Below are 20,082 nucleotides of genomic sequence, written 5' to 3' on the forward strand. Positions count from 1 at the left end.
TTTCATACCATGAGTGGTATATTGAAAAGCTAGAAAGAATAACCATGATAAAAACAATTACAGAAGACTAATCTTAGGCTTTAGGATGTGTAAAAGAAACTTCATTACTGTTTCAGCAATGTGATGCTTGCTACATAAACGGCAGCCACATTCCCATTCAAACACACACTGCTCTTCTTTTCCCTTTGTCTGCAAAAATGAATCACAATATTGCAACCATTTATGGAAGCCATTTTCCCACAAAACACCCACCCCAACCTTAGGCAGTCTGCAATGTTAACTTGTTGTTCAGATGAAGAGTGAGGCTTCTGTATGTAGTTATAACTGTGAGAACTTTATTTCATTTATATACGCTCCACAATGTTTCAGATCTGGCCAAATAACACACACAGTTTTTAAAGGACATTTTGAAGTGCTGTTTCTGTCTTTCTTTACAAGGATAAAAATGAAGGAATTAACTGTGATTCTTTTATTTGCAGTAGGAAATGGAATTAGCAGAGACCACTACCTTGAAAGCTGAAAGGATATTCAACAAATCACTGAAAGTGGCACAAGAGCATGTTGTAAATCTAGTGAAACGAACAGGAGTCTCACTCTGATAAAGAGTACAGCTACAATTGCTTTGTAGGTTTTGATGCTAAATTGACCATGCAAAACAACATACTTAAGTTTCCCGAGGAATATTTTCATTAACTTATAACAGTTTGGTATGTACCACAAGAAAAAAAAAGCTGGATGTACATTTTGATAAGAGTAACATGTTACAAACAATAATTTTTTGAATAAGTATTCCAGAAAATTTTGAGCACTAAGTAAGCAATCATGACTTTTATTCAAGTCTTAATTTTTCCCATACTCATTTCCTACCTCAGAAAACCTGAGCCAAACTTCATAGTATTAAATATTCAGTGTTGCCTTTTTTCTTCAAATAGCTGTACTGAAATGCCTTACAGACTTCAATAAACTGCCTCAACCTTGCTAAGTCAACAGTATTGAATCATATTTTTTTATGTGCTGAAAGTTTCATATTTTTATTTAAAATAAAATTAATGGCTATCATGACACAACATAATGAAGACATTCACATATTCATTGGATTTCAGCAGGGTTTGTGCTCCTCATAACTCCTACCATACAATTCAACTTGGACAAATCAAAATCGTCAGCAAGCACTCTCCCTCTTCTACAATCAGATGTCTCATATATTTAAGGGAAAACAAATTACTTCAGGGAACAGAGCAGAAAATGGAAAAGGGAAGTAAAAACACATGGGAGGATTAAAACAGTCAGTACAGAGCAGTACTTTACATAGAGCTGAGGCATCAGAAACGCCCTCTGAACTTTCTCACATGAACAGCTGCTCAGGTTTGGAAGCAAATACCTTCTGAGTCTTTGAGGATCCTAAATCTTTTCTAGGAGCGATTTTGTATCAAAGCACCCAACACAATTTGAATTCAATTTTAATTGCTCTAACTTGGTAACTAATATTGCCATTATAGATCAACTGTCTTCCAGGCTTCACTTTTTATTAACAAATTGGTGACATTATCTCTTTGCTGAACAGGTATGTTTGAAAGTTTAAATAAGCAGAGCTGCAAGAACAGTGGGTGACAAAAACAGCTGAAGAGAAGTTAGGATATTGAAAAAGTGTCAATACTGATTCAGTGAATATGCTGTCCAAATCATCAATAAATATTAGTTACAATCTTTTTTCCCCCTTCTGCTCTGCTTCCTCAACAATTAGAATATGAGATTCAGCTGATCAGAATTACCACCTTGACAGATTATTAAAATAGCCAGTAATAAATTCCTTTCCTGTCAATTAGACTAAATCAACTATGATTGCAACCATGCTAAAAATACAATACAAGTAAGACTGCTGGCTTTTAATAATGTGATACCTAACAGCTCACTTAAATCCATTCTTATACAACCACAGCAGAAGTACATTAAATACTCTGACCTTTTTACACTGTTTTCCTTCCTTGTTGATATTTTCATCTTACAATGTAGCAGGAACTTAAAAGGAAGCAGAACACTGTTCTCAAAGAAAATTGATCACACATGAAAACACAAACCTGACTTCCTCTATAGCCTCTGGCCCCCTGAAATTAAAAATAAACAAAGATGAAGTTTGTTGAAAGTATTTATATTGAATTTGAGAGGCAGGGTATAATAACTTGCTGTGTAGAAGCATGCTGGGCTCAGTATTTGTAGTCCCTACTGTAAAACCTGCTACTGTCACGTGTGGGATTGACACCCTTCCTGTGGGAAGGAGGTACAGCCTTCATTTTCATGCCCGTTCTGTAAAGCTTTATAGCTTTACATAAGGCCAGTCTGGAGTTGGTGGTGGAAAAGTCACTGGCAAGTTGCTGAGTCAGCAATCACCTTAGCAATTTGACCATGCTTCGGTTACACAAATTATCTCTCAAAAGGAGACAGCAAAAATTGTCTGCTATTCTTACAGCTGGGTCTTGCTGTCCCTCCATGCTTCAAGTAAACAGCACAGGGATTTGTCCTCAGTACAGAAAACAGGTCTGTTGGAAATAAAATTAGGAAACACTTCAAAGTGACATACTTGCCTTATGGCCTCTGGCACCTGGACATCCCCTGTCTCCTTGAGTGCCATTGAAACCAACTGGGCCTCTCTCCCCCTAGAAAACAAAAGAGAATGTTCAAACTCATCCATATGATGATGGCTATTGTTTAAGACACGGTATAAGATTAAGCAAGACGGAATTATATTACCATTCACTGAACTAAGAACACATATGGAAGTCACCTGGAAATTTTCATACTGGCCATAAGAGAACAGTCAATTATTCATTTGAGTTGCACATGGTTCTCTGCTCTCACTATCACGCCATGTTTTAGACTGCACTAACAATCTCAGACTGAAATCTCTGTGCTTGAAGGTAGGCCTTTTGGTGGGTTGTTTTTTAACTGAATATTGATTGACTTTCCTCTAATCACTGATCTTTGAAGACTTCTACTCCATGTTTGTTAAGATGGAAGTTCTAAAAAAAAAAATGGAAAGAAAGCATCATCTCCCAGCAGATCCCCTTAAAATTGCTGTCTAAAAAGCTAAACAATGTCAAATGAAATGAGAACAAACACGTGGTAAACATGAGAGCTCCTGTACTACCATGCAAAAGAGAAGACAAACTTGAAAAGCCTAAGATCAGAAAAACAAACACCATTCTCTTTCTTTTCTCATCTTTAAAGAAAGGTCTCTCTCTAGCAAAAAGGCAACATGGATCACATTCTAGATGAAGGTAGACAATGGTACCACAGAACCACACAATATGAAAAAACAAAAGTGTAACCATTTTGGCCTGGCTGCATTGCCTATGTGAAACATTAAGACTAATTTCTGAGCTGAGTACTACACCATGATAAACCAAAGCTGTCCAGCATTATCTCCCCAACGTCCTTTCCTTGTGGCATCTTCTGTAACCTATTACCTGCAGTCTGCTTTCTGCTGTGTATTTACTACATTCAATTGCTTTGGATGCTTCACATACCTTGGGGCTGGAAAAAAATTTAGCCTTAAGCAAGAAAAATTTACAACATGGAAGTCTCTTGTTGGCTTCACACGCAGGAGATGTGTAAAGTTTCTGAAAGTGTGGACATGATTTCTTCTCATCCTTCCACAGTAAAGAAAAGAAAAACGAAGGGACCAGAAAATTCAGAAAGAAAACTTCTGTAATTTATCTGTTCTAGAAGATTATTCTGGATTCTTAGAAGGTCAAAAATAGAAATTCAATTTGATACATAAAATCAAATTCAAAATTGTTTCCACCCCTTCATCACTTAAAAAAAGACAAGATTTAGAAACTTTCAAATCAAAGTACTGTGGGGAAAAATTTGGGGCATCCCATTTGAATGTGTTCACAATGTTTCTCATTTTAAAAGCCCCTAAGGGTTTGAATTCTAATTCCTACTTATATCATGTCATTCATGTTTGTAAAAGGATGTAAAAATAGTTCTATACCTGAGTAACAAATATTTTTAAGTCATTATGGAGATTACTCATATGGAATTTTACTCTTAACGTTCAGAAAATCAGGCCACCTGAAAAAAAAAAGTAAATGCTGGGGAAACTGCTCCAGTTTCTGTGGAAACAGCCAGTGATTTCCAAAGAAATTGTAAAACCACCATCACAATGCACTTTCTTGAGAATCCCAGATGACAACTGTTCTTTTCCACTACTGCCTTTTTCCAAATAGACAGTAGGTTTGCCCCAGGCTGCCTCACTAAAGGCTGACCAGGCTGACCAATCTTCTGTGAGAACTGGAACTACTCCAATGTGGGTTTTAGTGTTACGTACAGAGATAAATCCTTGGCCAGTTCTCAGTTTGCAGGCTTCTCTCCTGTAGTTAGGAGTAATATAGAGGTCATGGGTGCAGTGTTGTAACCTAGCTAAACCTAGAACTAGGTGTAAAGAAATTATGGTGCTAAGGAAATTATGTCTTATTCTTTGGGGGATTTTTGTTTGTTTCTAGACAGTAAAGGAGGAAGAAATACGGCCAGTGGGCTGGGCTTTGGCTTATGCACATTATGTTGAAGTTTAGGTCAGGAATAGCACACTGCAAAGGATTTGGAAATCATCAAAACATATTACAAAATTTAGATTTGTTATCCAGTCATAGAATCATAGAATTGCCTAGGTTGGAAGGGACCTTTCAGATCATCTAGTCCAACCATCAACTTAACTCTGACAAAAACCATCACTCAACCATATCACTAAGCACTATGTCTTTTAAATACCTCCAGGGATGGTGCCTCAACCACTTCCCTGGGCAGCCTGTTCCAATGCTTAATAACCTTTCCAGTGTAAAAATTTTTCCTAATATCCAGTCCAAACCTCCCCTGCATAACTTGAGGCTGTTTCCTCTTGTCCTATCGCCTGTTACTTGGGAGAAGAGACCGACATCCACCTCTCTACAACCTCCTTTCAGGTAGTTGCAGAGAGCAATAAAGCGATAAGGTCTCCCCTCAGCCTCCTTTTCTCTATGCTAAACATGCTAAGAAGGGAAGGGATGGCCTTTTCTACAAGATGTTTCAGCACAGAATCTGGTAGTCTGTCACAAAAAAATTAGTGTACGATTTAGCCATAAATATACCACATAAAATGCTGTTGTGTGATTCTTTCTAATTGATTCTTTATCTGTGTTAGAAGTTATTACTAACTATGGTGAGGTGAGAAGCATAGAGAATCAAGTCTGTATATTTACCTTCAGATACATATTGCTTAAACACATTTTAGGTTAACATTGATGAGCATTCAGTGAATGAATAAGTGCAGACACGTTCAGGCACCAACCAACATCACCTTAGCAGGAAGGAATAATATTTACTTACAATTCCACCTTCCTCACCAGGATGGCCAGGAGATCCTCTGTACCCTGTACTTCCCTGAAAAACAGGAACTTGAGAAATAAGTAACACTGTTCTCCAAGCACACTGGGTTCATTTCTATCAGATTACTCTGCACGTGGGGATAGAAAACATTTCCTGAAAATGAGACCTGGTTATGCTGAGGAGGGCAGGTTCCATCAGCTACATTCACACAGACACTCTGCACAGTCCTATGTAACAAACAAGCCAAACCAAACCAAAACCCAAAAAAACCACAACACAACAATATTCAATATAAATATTTCAGTATGTTATTTCAGGAAACTGCCTGATGTGTTAAGAAAGCTCATTGGGATGTTTGGTCAAATTAAATATCTTCCTTAGTGATTTGGAAAAGAAAGCATTATACAGTAATGAAATTCTAAGGTGGAATGAAAAATATAAGGAGTTGAAAGCTTGTTAGGAAAGCTTGTGCTGCAAAAGCATGCTTTTACAATTGTAGGCTGTACAACCCAGGCATCAGTCTGTCTGCCTGCAAAACAATTATGTCTACATTCTGAACACTGTTTTGTCTAAGTATGTTAATCTAGACATTTTAGTAAAACAGAAGGATGTAAGAAAATCAAGAAGAGTAATGGAAAAAAATCGTAAATTGGTTTATGAATAAATATCAGAAGACTATACTTTTGCTAAAAGATAACCAAAAATTCATTTAAATGCAATCACATAACTGAAGAGTGGAACTACAGATATAACTTACTTAGCATGTTACTGGAATAACTGGAAATAATGGAATCAATAGTAGTCAGATGGAGACTATATGTACTAAAAACCTTAATAACTAAGTCTACTAGCATGCTGTAGAAGTGATATCTACAATACTTGAAAGGCTTGAAACAGACAATATAAAATCTTAAAGAAAATAATGTAAACTGGTATTTTATTCAATAAGAATAAACTTACAGAAGAGGATATTTGGAATAAACAGAGGATAGCAAAAGGATAAGGCTCACACATAGGGAAGAAGGATTATTTTCTTCTCTCGGCTTGTCGGCTGGAAGTTTCTCATTCACAATAGCTAATAAGCTTCTTGGTTAATCAGACTTAAATTTTTAAATCCCTCTCCATTTTCTACTGAATTGGTGAAGGAGAGTGCTTAGTGCTCTTTATATGTACGAATTACCATCATTACAAAAAGACTTTTGAAATAGGAATATGCAGCAGAGAAATGATCACATTTCATGTTTCTCCTTCATCTGTCCTAACAGCAAAGGTCATGGGCACATGCATGCATGCTCTGAAATACTACCTTGAAAAACAAAGCAATCCTTAAGTACTGTCTATCTTAGCTCTCCTACCTTCCTTCCAGGACTTCCCTGGCCACCAGGATCACCATTTTCCCCAAGGCATTTACAAACCACCTTACAGCATTTCCTTTCTGCAACAGTATCCTAAAAAATGGCAAGAAACATCTCATTTATGTATATTAATCATAAAACAAAACCTGATTTTTCCCCCTTTTATTTATATCACAGAAGGACTTACAAGATTTCTCTGCAAGATGTTTGCAATCTCTGCAAACCCAACACTCAGAGGTTCGTTGTATCCAAATCCTCTGCCAAACTCTATTTCCCGAAGTTCTGTCAAATTCTGTGTATTGTCCAGGCCAACTAATAGAAATGCATCAAGACCTTCAACATAAGCATAGATTTAAATTAGTGGATGTCTGAACTATATTATTTAACCAACAATATCATTGTGAATAAAAGCAGTTCTCTAAAAGACTTACATTTCACTGCTTCAACACAGTATGTTAAAAGAAATCAAGATATTGAGAAAAAATCTATAAGAGAAAAATCCAGACTAGTAATTTTACGATTAACTTCTCTCCCCACTTGTCAGACCAGACTGCTACTCAGTGCCCAAACAGAAGTTGAAAACTGTTCTCTCCTGCAGAAGTCAGAGTTGGGTCTAACCTCTGGTGCTGCACTCATCAGTGAGAGGGGCTGCCCTGAATTGCCCCAGCTGCCAGAGCTGAACTCCAAAAACCAGAACCATCCGAGGCCCTCTGCACCCCTAGGCGTGTTTCTGGCATCATCTGGCAGACAAGCTATCATGTACACAGGTTCACATGGAGAAGCAAACACTCTCCCATTGACTCCTGAGGAATGCCATATTGGAGAGGTAACGTCACGTGGATAAGTCGCAGTGGGGGAGCAATACATTGGGCCATTGGTAGTAGGAGGCTGGAGCATCAATGTGGTACTGTATTACCTTTAAAGTGAAGTGAGTCAGCTGCTTTTCTAAGATCTCCCAGCGAATCATCCAGCCCATCTGAAAATACTAACAGAACCTGTCAGGAAAGGGAGTAATGACAAGTCAATTGAGAAGAGACTAAAAGTTGAGTCATTGTAAAAAGTACAGTTTGCATTGAAAACTGGCTATGAGGTGGTCAAATTGCACTACACTGTGGCAGATCTGGAACATGTGCTGGAAAAAGAGCTGAGGAGCAAGGAGAACAGAACACAAAAGCCTCTCCTCCCTGACAGCATTCACATTTGAGGGATTTGTCTTGGTGACCAGTTCATAGTATTGCTATTAATTATATTATATCTGTCATCTTCTTAGTATGCTAGGTGGAAGGCCAATTCTGCTGTGACTTATCCACTGAAGAGCTTTCTCTATCAGAAGAGTTCTCCTATATGTGAATATCAAGAAGAACTTAGAGCAAACAATTTCCCTTTCTACAAGAGCAGGTCCAGTTGGCTGTCAACTGAGCCACACCAGGAAGCGCATCCTCTCTGGGTACAGACCTCCCTCCCCGCAGATGCTTATGTCCCCTCGCCCTTTCTGCATAGGCAGTGCATCACCCTGCTCCACCTTCTGACATATTATTCCTTGTTAAAACATAAGGCTTAGCTCACATAAGGATGCTAATCCTGACCCTTTGCATTTGCTACATTTACACCTTTTCATGCCAAAGAGCTATAGGTAAGCCTCTTTCAGGGCTGAGGAAAGCACAGTTTCTTACAGTTACCCTCCAAGCTACCAGCCTCTTCCCATTTATCTCCTCACCTTCCCCCTTCAAACCCACAGAAGTCTTCTCAGGCCCCACTCATCCAGTGGATTAGGTTTCCCAGAAAGAGGCTGCAAAGTTAAACTGTCTCCTGCCCCCAGTGGTAATGACGTTAAGTCCCCCTAAACTCTCTGACGAACAAGCGGACAAGCACAGTTAGAGTCCCTTCCCTCCCATCCTTCTTATTTTACATTCCCAGTACAATGCACAGCTTGAACCAATGTGAATTCTGTTACTCCTGTTAAGGCGAATTTTTCCACAAGTGACAACAACAATCATCCCACTTCTGTGCTAAAGCAGCAAGGAGACTAGAATTTAAGAGCGGGTAGAGTTAACTGGTTTTGGTGGCGGAAAGCTCCCAAACATCCAATATGGAGGCACCGGTACTGATTCTATATTTGCTCAAGCAGATTGTGATACAGTGGAGAGCTGGACCATGGGTAGGTAAACACACCACAGACTGTTAGAAACAACACTGTAGGCCTGGGCTTGATGCTTTTTTTTGGCAATCTTTGGGGGCGGGGGGGGGAATGTGCAGTGTTAGCGTGGGCATCATTTTTTTGCTTCCATTTATATAAAGCTCTTGTTGGAACACATCTGAGTCTTGCTTTGTAAAAATGCTGGAATGAGGTTCAACTCTTTTGCTAAGAAACAAACAAATAATAAAGAAAAGAAGAAATGCAAACAACAGAGAATTACTATCCCTGATGAGGTTTACAAATAATAATCTTTACAGAACAAGCACCCTATTGCTCAGAATCCTGGGGAGATTAAATTGGGATTTCACATGCATTCTAAAATCTTGTGTTTTCAATTTGCACATAAACACTATCAGGAAGGAATATTAATCTACTCGGAAAGTGCTGAGACACACAGCATATTTATTTCTAGTAGCAATGCATAAACAGAAAGAAGTCTTCCTTAACTCTATTCTTCAACAGGGATCTAACAGAATTGGCAATTTGGAGAAAAAAAGCACTGCTTTGACTTGTATGTCAAACAAGTTCTATCTGCTGAGGCCCAAAAGATGCAAAATTGTATGTGGTCATGTTCCCTATTCAGAATAAAATGACATTTTATGATATACGTGGTTATACAAGGGCAAATGAAAGAACAGGAGGTTCTATATAAACCTAAAGAAACACTTTTTTACCATGAGAGTGACTGAGCACTGGCATAGGTTTCCTAGAGGGGTTGTGGAGTCTCCATTCTTAGAGATACTCAGAAGCCATCTGGACACAATCCTGGACAGCCTACTCTAGTTGATCTTCCTTGAGCAGGGGGATTGGACAAGATGACCTCCAGAGCTTTCTTCCAACCTCAACCACTCTGTGATTCTGCTTATTGGAGTCACCAATTCCTGAGCTACCTTTTTGTCTCCCTGGAGTACTCCGCATCAGAGTCTATAAAAATCAAACTGCATAATTTTTCCAACATATATGTTCACACCATTAAGTTACCTTAATGTTAGCAGAGGTCACGTTAAAGAACTTCTCCCCAAGTGCCTGTAAGAACTCTGCATTCAGGTAGGTGTCCACAGTGGTCTGTGTATCTAAGAACTTCTGTATGATCTCTTCATTATATTCTTCAAAATCAGAGTCAAAGATGAATTCTCTCGTCTGTGCTAATACTTGGAACTTGAATCTAATGTTGACTGGAGAGCCAGCATTACAGCTGGTATTTGGCAGCAATTTCATCTGGAGTAAAAGCTTGGGGAGGAATGCTTGCAATTTCTGTTTCAGAAGCACCGTGGATGCTGGCTGCATGTGCCTTGAAATATCAATTGCTATAGAAAGATCTATGTTGCAATCTGAAAAAAGTAGAACAAACAGGAAACTATAAACCTACATTATTTGTGATCTCGTCTTTTGCCAAAATCACAGGAGTGGAACAAAATTCAATATGGTAGATTTAAAACCAGAAGTCAGAATCAGCGAGATAGGTTTTCCGTAAACATAAAATACCATCAGCCCACCAGTTTCAGTGGGGCTAGGTGAACTTGCAGGTACTAAGGACCTACATTACTGGACATATATACATACCCAAACTGCAAAACAGGTTGCTGTTCTCCAGCTGTCAAGTGTCCTTAAAGGGCCTACCTAGTCTTGCAAATGTTTCCATGAGCTTTGCTACCAACTGAGAATGTGCAGTACCTATTCCAGTTGTAATGGGAAGTTTGATGGTTGACTGTGCTTTATCACTTTGTCACAAGACCAGATGATACATACAAACGCAGAGCAACAGGCCTAAGAAACAAACATGAGAGAAAGAGGCAGCATTGCCTACATGCCATGTCATATATCCACTGTGAATAACAGCTGCTGTAAGGTGGGGACTATCTCAGTTATGGAATTGCTTGCATAGCTCCTGATAATAACAGCAAATACTGCAATGTGGTTAATTCCTTCTCCCTCCCCAATCATCTTGCCTTCATCAAGCTGCTAAAGCACTTGGCATATTTCTTTTGTACCTTGATTCTTCGTGTGCCATGCTGAATTCTATTCTGTGCCCCTGCATGCATTATCATCTGTTGTTGTACCTCTGCAAGGAAGTCAGAGGCATGCAGTTTTATCTGTAAAATTGCACTCTCCCTAATTTTGTTCCTTCTTCACCCATTGACTCTGAAACACTCATCAAACACAAGGTTGTTTCCTATGTTTGCTAGTTTGGCATAGTTCCTGTAGACCATTATTCCATATAAGCTTCATTACAGTTTTCTGGGTTTCCCCTCACTTATGAAAAAGATGAATGTGTTCAGCTCTTTAACAAAACAAATCCAGAAATAATTTCCCCTCAGAGTGGTCATCCTTATGTTTCAGTATTTTTACTTGCGGTACAAACTGCCCCCTAGAGGGTATGACTTGCTGGTAAGCAGCATGAAAGTCTTTAAATGTAAAAGGTCACATTGAATGAGTTTTGACAGATTAAAAAAACAACATTCAGGCCCCAGAGCAACATAAGAAATCTATACAGCTATTCTGTTTAGTCCAGAACAAGAAAAAAATTCTCTTAAACAGTTGAATATATATCTATACACACACATATGTCTACACACACATCCCTTAGTCATGCTCCTTACACAGGTTGTAAGGCTGTATATCTGATTTCAAGACTCACAGAACACCTGTGATGCAAAGGCCATCATCAGTTCAGGGAACTACATTTTTCTGATTGTGAAGGATGCTTCTGATTAAACATTTTGATGAACATTAAATTTATCGCATATTTCTTCCACTATGTATTCGTGTCCAGCACACACAGAGTAAGTTTTCACAATGAATTTTTTCTGAGATTTGGGTCTTTTTAATCACATAGTACGGAAGCAGAGTGAAGGGCAACCATGGACTCAGCAGTTTAGCCCTGACAAGTGGATATCCACACTGCCTAGCTCTTAAAACATTCCCTGACAATTCCCCAGTGTACCAGCAATAATATCAAAACAGCAGCAAAGCATTCACTTTTGTGCTAATGTGTTGTGCATGAGAATGTGTAAAACAGATTCTATAGGTACTCTATACTCTGTTGATAATCTGTATTTATTTGCAGGAGTAAACACCTCTGTGTAGCTAACTTCTTTTTAGAATCACCTCCCACACATATCCACATTGTTAAACTGCCCTGTCTTAGTGCTGCAAAGGTGTATCTTTCCCCTGTTGATGTTCCATACCTTGAATGCAGTTTTTTAAATTTGAAAAATCTGGCAGTTTAAGAGAAGGTGACTGGAGAAAGGGAATTAATAGATTTATTACAGGAAAGAAGATCAGTGAAAACAGGAAAACAGATGACAGGACAAAATAAAACAGGCTTCTCAGGAAGTTGATCTTTGTTTCATGAGACAAAGTTATGCAGAACTGAAGATAAATACATGCATTGCTGAGATCAAAGCCAATATGCTTTCCTTAACTTCTCTCTCTCTAAAGAAGTGTGCCTGTATATTATTAAGTTTACTGCTGTATCTCCCATTGAATCTCCCTGTTCTCTGGCCATGAAACACCAGGAGGTGCTACTACATCAGCCGTCATGCTGTTCCATGGCAGCGCACCACACTTCTGCAGCAGCCCCCTCTCTCTCTGCTTTCAGGAGCCGGGTTATGCCTTTTCAGATGGAGGTTTGCTCAGCTCTTGATGCAAAAAAGAGGGGGTGGGGGTGCAGAGCTCATACTGAAACAGGGCCAGCTGTCCTCTCTAAAAACCAGCTGAGTAGATATAATTCACATAGAGTAGCTTCTGGCTTTAGGAGGGAAGGCTCCGCTCTTTGTTTTGGCCCCTGGCACTCTGGCAAACACCGGACAGCTTGGGGATGATTAAGATCTCAGGAGCCCAGGGTGCAGAAGAGGCAAGGTTATCAATTTGTTCAGCCATTGTTACAAAAAAGCCTTAGACAAGCAGTGCAGTTATCCCAGTGCTCCTTTCTCACATTACGTTTCTGGTCACTAAGGGAATGAAACCTGGAGAACTGGGTTGGATCAATTTTATGGTATAACAGAAAGAACAAAGGGCATGTATCCAACACATGTAAAACATCCGGAGCTTTAAGGACAGTCAAAGGATGGGCACAGAGAAAAGAACCACTCCAGAACTGTCTCTTCCTGTTATCCCTAATCGATGCCATCCATTTACACCACAGTAGGTCACCCTCACCTTCAGTGGAGGAGGAGCTCAGACTTTTGATTTGTCATTCACTACATTTTTCTTTTTGCAACCTAACAAACACATCTACAGTATTATCTTACTACATACCTGGCATGAATATGTAATTTTAAAGAGCAATTGTATATGTTTTCTGCTTCAGTCTTCCCACATGACAAGGCGACTGATACCACAGCACCAAGTCAGCATAAACTCAAATACAAAAACACCATCTGACATCTGATAAAAGTTGCTGCATTAATCAAAGGTAGTGCTGAACCTTTATTTTCTTTGGGGTTGGGAGCCTCTCAGGCTGTGTGGCATCCAAGCTACTGTTGCCACCAAGAAGATGTAGTAAGCAATACCACCTTCTGTTTCTTATATAGGCGAAGCTTTTGGTAGCATCTCAGCATTACTGTGGATTTGCTGCTCACACCTTGCCAATACCTCCCACATATCCAAGGATGGATTTTCTCACAACCCCTCTCCCCAGTGCCTCTGTGAGACATAAGTTTTGTCATCAGCTGCTGCTGACAGTCCCACTGAAGCAGTATGGTCAGCTGTAGATGACAAAGTTAGGTTTTTGGAAGGCTCTTTTTTAAATATCACTGACATGTCTGTTTCTCTCTTTTGATTAACATACCTTGGGCATATTTGCTCTGGCTCCTTTCAGACACTGAGGAGCTATGAAAACGAATGCTAGATGTGAAGCACTGTCTTATCTCAGAAGTTATTTACCATACTAAAGAATGTAATGGTTCTTGACTGAAGCAAGGTGCAAGCCTAGAAAGTTGCAAGACTGAGTAACCTCATCAGTCTTCTTTGGTATAACAGCTGCATTGGTGTCCACCTAGCTCAGGTATTTTTATCAGGGACTGCATGTAGCTATGTGGATATTCGCCATTATACACCCAACAAAATGTTTATGTTACTTACCCTAGCTCGGAAGACATTTGGATTCACAGACCTGATTGACAATACTCCTCCCGAGGGTTTTCATTGCATCAAGGTTTTCTACTGTGAACAATCTCCTTGCATCACAAGCTATTAAAAGCAGCTCAAAGGAATTTATAATCCTTATGCCAACTGCAATGACATGGCTCCCATCACTTCTCAAAGCCATTGCTGCATCCTCCAGTCTGACAGCAGAGCACCTGTAATCACTACAAGGTTCTGTGACACTCCTTGGCTCTTGCGACCTCTACTGGCAGGCTGAAAAAAGCTCCGGAGAAGCCTCAGCCATTTGCCAGCGAACGCAGAAGAATGCAACTGCGCAATTCTGTTGATCTGTTCCTTTATCATGGTGTCAGTGCAGAACTCGTTAAGAGAATATTTTCTTTCTTGGCTGTACTGGACTACTCTGACACATACCTTTTCCCTAGAAATAACAAAGCTGTCCACAACTTCCATCATTAAGATCTTCATGACAGAAAAGTTACTTTTTTATATGCTGATCCATCTACCAGGAATACCAGATCTGCCACTTGACTGTTGCAAACTAAGGGGAAAAGCAGAGGGGAAAACAAACAAACAAACAGAAAAAAACACCAACAACTTGTGAGGAACATAACCTTGGCAGTGTTTAAACTTTTCCTTTTTCTCTGCAGTGTAAACCTTTAGTCACAGAAGCTGTTCACAGTAAGGCCATGCAAGGCCAACCCATCATCATCTATCCTACTTCAATCCACAGACATTCCATGCATAGATTATTCTACTATTAACTTGTAGAAGAAATCACAGATCTTTATGTATCATCAAAAGACCAGCTGGGAGAGTCACAACAAGGCAGAGCTTGCAATCAAAGCCGAACTCTCAGCTGAGGGAGATCAGACTTTACCTACCAATGAACGTAAGTCAGACTAACTACCCCACTCACCAGACTCATCCCCTTGCTACCTGAATGGCCACTGTGAGAAAAAAACCACAACACTTGAACTGCATGACTTTTGTGGAGAAAGACAGCATGTTGGTACCCCTGAAGTGAAGAGAATTCTTGCCTGATATTTTCATTGCAGAAGCAAGTTCCCTAGCGTTTTTATTGGCAGTGCATCATAGCTTTGTCCAAAGAGTAATCTTTCTTGACCTTCAGTAATCTCTTCAAGTTCTGCTCTGCTTGCTTTTTTCACTCCAACAGCAGTTAAGTTGATTTCACCTCCCTTCAAAGCTTTTACAGCCATGCGAAGGTTGGCTCTATCCAATGGTACAGCTGGTTCATCAGTAAGAGTAAGGATCCTGGTGACAGCATGGAAAGATGCATGCCCACCCTAGTTCACACCTAGTCTCTGCCTGGAAAAGCTCAAAGCTCTTGCTGTGAAGGGCTGGCCTGGCAGAGGCTTCAAGTTGAATATTGCTTCTCTACTCTGAGACTCAGAGGAGTATGAACTCAGTGAGAAATTCATCTCCCACTTGCATCTACAGACCAAAACACCAAAATGAACTTTATTCACCCCGATCACTGAGTCATTAGCTACTGCTTTTAGGAGCCGTTGCACATTTTTGAACTGCAGGTCTGCAACACCAGATGATCCATGCACCACATGGGGGCTGTGGGACCCCTAACCCCTAAGCCTGACCCTAACCCCTAATCTTGACCCCTGACCGTGACCTCCAATGCCCGAGCACTAGCCAAACTCCTACATTACTTGGACCAATATCTAGGGCATTAACAATTTTTAACAGAATGGCCCCTATCAGCTGTAAGTTTTTTGACCCCATTTTGCTGGAGTCATCCATAAGAAACACAATGTCTGCAACAGTCGCACTGGAGCACAGTAAAAGCAAAGTAAACATCAGGCAGATAAGAGTGAGTCACGCCATGGGATAATCAGAATAGGTTGCTACAAAAAGGATCATCTCAAGGTAATACACAAGATGGTGCTACAACAAAACATGAAACCTAAATCCCTATCAGTGCTGAAGAGCAGAGATTTATATATTGATTTTCACTATAAAAGAAATCCCCAAAATAAACACCATACCTTAACTGGTCCCTTGCCCACACTACAGGAAAGTTTGCTAGACAAATGCTTTTCCCATTCTCCTGCAGAGTGACTGCTAATCGGGACACCCCAGAATATTAGGGAAGTTATTCTGTGGTTAAATACAAGCTCTCCTATGGTCATTTTCTTGCCCAATATCAAAGCCACTGACCATTATGTACAAGAAGTCTTGCATGATCTTGAAGTTCTTTGTCCCTGTGCTACGCGTTCCATCTACCAGGAAGATGATGTCTGCTATAGAAGCTTTCCTGCAGACTGAATAAATATTTTGTAATTTTCCTGTTTTCCTACAGGATGTGTAATCTAATAGAAGAATAATTTTCCATCCCGATTACTTTTCAGAATCCAAGACCTATTGGCCCTTGTCAGAATAGTCTTTCCACCTATCCTGATAAATTCTCAGCACCCACTAGTTCCTCCTTTTCCCCTGTTCATCATACAGAGGGTCAGAGGCTACATCCTCTGCAACACCATTCTTAGGCAAAGGAGACCAGCTTTGCTGCGGAGACCAGCTTCAGGGCAGGTAAGACTGCGCTGGGGAAGGGATCTGCAGCGAAAAGGGCCAATGAAAAGCTCTTTTTGGGACTTTTGGAAGCCGGCAAAAGCCCTCGGCCTGTGCTGAGGGCTGTCAGCTGGTGGGCGGGCTGCTGAGTGAGCCTGGGGCGGAGCCAGCACCTCCCCAGTTGATCAAGCCACCAGGTTATAGGAAGCCTCCGGGAGGGCAGGGACTAGTCCCTGGCCACAGAGTGAGCAACCAGTGCTTACCCCAACTGGCTGTTGAGTCACAAGGTGTCACTTGTGTGTAGAGATCCAGCCATGGTTGCTACCTGGTTGAAGGCTGCTGTTAAAAAAACTGTGGGCACCCAGACAGAGGCCCCACACAAACATACGGGCGTCCAGGCCTCTGGCTGCAGAGAGCGCTGGAGCCTGGCACTTGCGATGGAGGGCAGCGGAGACAACACCTGTGTCAGATGTGAACAGGTAAACGATCTGCTCATTCTGGTGGCAGAGCTGAAGGAGGAAGTGGAGAGGTTGAGGAGCATCAGAGAATGTGAGAGGGAGAGCGACTGGCGGACCCATTCCCTGAGTGAAAGGGAACAGATTGAGGCCCCACACAAATCAGAGGACCCCCTCCCCTCTCGTCACCAGGCAGTAGGAGGGGATCACAGAGAAGAGGGGGAATGGAAACAGGTCTCTGCTTGGGGAAGCAGGCGAATCCCCTCCCGGGCCCTCCCACCTTCCCAGTTGCCCCTGCAGAACAGGTATGAAGCCCTGCAGGAGGAACTGGCTGTTGGAGAGGAGGACGATACACCCAGGCCAGAAATGTTAGAAAAACAAAGTCGCCATGGACCCAGCATCACAACTGGCTCCAAAAGGAAAAGCAGACAGGCCACTGTTGTGGGTGACTCTCTACTGAGGGGGGCGGAGGGGCCAACATGCCGTCCTGACCCATTTCACAGGGAAGTCTGCTGACTCCCTGGGGCACGGGTCAGGGATGTGTTGGACAAACTTCCGGCCCTAGCAAACTCCTCTGACGATTACCCCCTCTTAGTATTTCAGGTGGGTGGTGATGAAGTGGGTAGAAGGAGCCCAAAATCGATTAAAAGAGATTTTAGAGCCTTGGGGCGGTGGCTTAAGGGGTCAGGAACACAAGTTTTATTCTCCTCTATCCCTTCAGTGGCAATCACGAATGAGGAAATTAACGGGAAGAGGCATCAGGTCAACTCATGGCTCCAGGACTGGTGTTATCGGCAGGGCTTTGGGTTTTTTGATCATAGGCTGCTGCATGAGTCACCTGACCTGCTGGTGGCAGGTGGGATGCACCTGTCCCAGAAGGGGAAAAGAATTTTGGGGCAGGAGTTAGCAAGGCTCATTGACACGGCTTTAAACTAGACATGAGGGGGGAAGGTAAGATAACTGGGCCCATCAGGAATAAACCAAAGGGAGGCATGCCAGGGCTTGAAGGATGGTGAACTAGCGAGGACTCTTACTCTGCCATTTCATTTGAGAGAATGGACAGACATTTAGAAATCATGGAAGCACCTGAGAGGGGTCTGGTGGGAAATGGGGCCCACGCTCACAAAAAGGTGTTGGAATCATTAGCACATCTGAAATGCATCTACACCAATGCACGCAGTATGCACAACAAATGGGGAGCCTGAAGCCATGATGCACCAGGAAAACTACGACATAGTGGCTATCACAGAAAAGGGGTGAGATGCCTCACACAACTGGAGTGCCACAATCAATGGCTACAAACTCTTCAGGAGGGACAGACAGGAAAGGAGAGGTGGTGGAGTAGCCCTGTATGTTAGAGAATGCTATAAGAGCTCAGAAATCAAGTACACTGATGATGGGGTGGAGAGAGTTTGGATTAGGTTAAGGGCCGATAAAGCTGATATTGCTGTGGGAGTCTGCTATAGACCTCCCAACCAAAGGAGTGAGGCGGATGAAGCTTTCTATAAGCAGCTGGGGGAAATCTCGTGGTCACTTGACGTTGTTCTTGTGGGGGACTTTAACCTCCCAGATATCTGCTGGGAATACAACACAGCAGAGAGGGAACAATCCAGGAGGTTCCTGGAATGTGTGGAAGATAACTTCCTCACACAGCTGGTAAGTGAGCCAATGAGGCAAGGTGCCCTCCTGGACCTGCTTCTTGTGAACAGGGAAGAACTTGTGGGGGAAGTAAAGGTTGGTGGCCGTCTAGGGCACAGTGATCATGAGATGATCAAATTTCTGATTCTTGGGGAAACAAGGAGAGGGGTTAGTAAAACTGCCACCTTAGACTTCCGCAGGGCAAACTTTGACCAGTTCAGAAGACTGCTGGACAAAATCCCTTGGGAGGCTGCCGTGAAGGATACAGGAGCACAGGAAAGCTGGACATACTTCAAGAGAGAAGTCTTAAAGGCATAGGAGGAGGCTGTCCCCGTGTGCCGAAAAACAAGTAGGTGGGGCTAAATAGGGACCTTTGGCTGGACCTCAAGAACAAAAGGAGAGTCTATGACCTTTGGAAGAGGAGGCAGGTCTCTCATGAAGACTATAAGGATATAGCAAAGCTATGCAGGGAGAAAATTAGGAGACCCAAAGCGCAGCTAGAGCTCAACCTAGCTACAGCTGTTAAGGATAACAAAAAATGTTTCTATAAATTCATTAACAACAAAAGGAGGATTAGGGAAAATCTCCCTCCCTTATTGGATGCAGAGGGAAACATAGTCACAAAGGATGAGGAAAAGGCTGGGGTGCTCAATGCCTACTTTGCTTCAGTCTTTAGCAGTAGAACTAGCTGTTCCCTGGGCACCCAGCCTCGTGAGCTAGGAAACAGGGAGGGGAAGCTGAACGAGGTCATCACAATTAAAGTGGAAGTGATCAGTGACCTGCTACACCGCTTGGATGCGCACAAGTCTATGGGACCAGATGGGTTACATCCAAGAGTGCTGAAAGAGTTGGCAGATGTGCTCGCCAAGCCACTTTCCATTATCTACCTGAAGTCATGGCTAACTGGGGAGATCCCAATGGACTGGAGGGTAGCAAATGTAGCACCCATCTACAAAAAGGGCAGAAAGGAGGATCCAGGAAACTATAGGACTGTGAGTCTGACCTTGGCAGCAGGGAATGTCATGGAGTAGATCATCTTGAGTGCCATTACAAGTCATATAATGGACAAGCAGGGGATCAGGCCTAGTGAGCATGGGTTTATGAAAGGCAGGTCCTGCCTGACGAACGTGATCTCCTTCTATGACAAGATGACACGATTATTGGATGAGGGAAAGGCTGTGGACATTGTCTACCTAGACTTTTGAAAAGCATTTGACACTGTCCCACATAGAATTCTCATGGAAAAACTGGCGGCTCACAGCCTGGATGAGCATATGATCTGCTGGATCAAGCACTGGCTGGATGGATGGTCCCAAAGAGTGGTGGTCAATGGAGTTAAATCCAGCTGGTGGCTGGTCACAAGTGGTGTCCCTCAGGGCTCAGTGTTGGGACCATTTCTGTTTAACATCTTTATTGATGACCT

The 20,082-nt window shown here is 41.8% G+C and overlaps 1 protein-coding gene across 1 annotated transcript in view; it reads right to left on the reverse strand.

Annotated features, from left to right (window-relative positions):
* The window catches only part of LOC128905102 (collagen alpha-4(VI) chain-like), a 44,212-nt gene extending 25,956 nt beyond the window's left edge, over positions 1-18,256 (reverse strand). The window contains 13 exon segments of the mRNA XM_054190583.1: positions 2,079-2,105; positions 2,583-2,654; positions 5,365-5,418; positions 6,720-6,812; positions 6,907-7,052; positions 7,636-7,714; positions 9,898-10,247; positions 14,002-14,217; positions 14,220-14,519; positions 14,522-14,563; positions 14,962-14,972; positions 15,079-15,609; positions 18,252-18,256. Of these exon segments, the coding sequence (XP_054046558.1) occupies positions 2,079-2,105; positions 2,583-2,654; positions 5,365-5,418; positions 6,720-6,812; positions 6,907-7,052; positions 7,636-7,714; positions 9,898-10,247; positions 14,002-14,217; positions 14,220-14,519; positions 14,522-14,563; positions 14,962-14,972; positions 15,079-15,609; positions 18,252-18,256 (1,926 nt within the window).
* Positions 18,257-20,082: the final 1,826 nt, after the last annotated feature.

Source organism: Rissa tridactyla, chromosome 2 (genome assembly GCF_028500815.1).
Source record: "Rissa tridactyla isolate bRisTri1 chromosome 2, bRisTri1.patW.cur.20221130, whole genome shotgun sequence".
In the NCBI taxonomy this organism is placed as follows: Eukaryota; Metazoa; Chordata; class Aves; order Charadriiformes; family Laridae; genus Rissa; species Rissa tridactyla.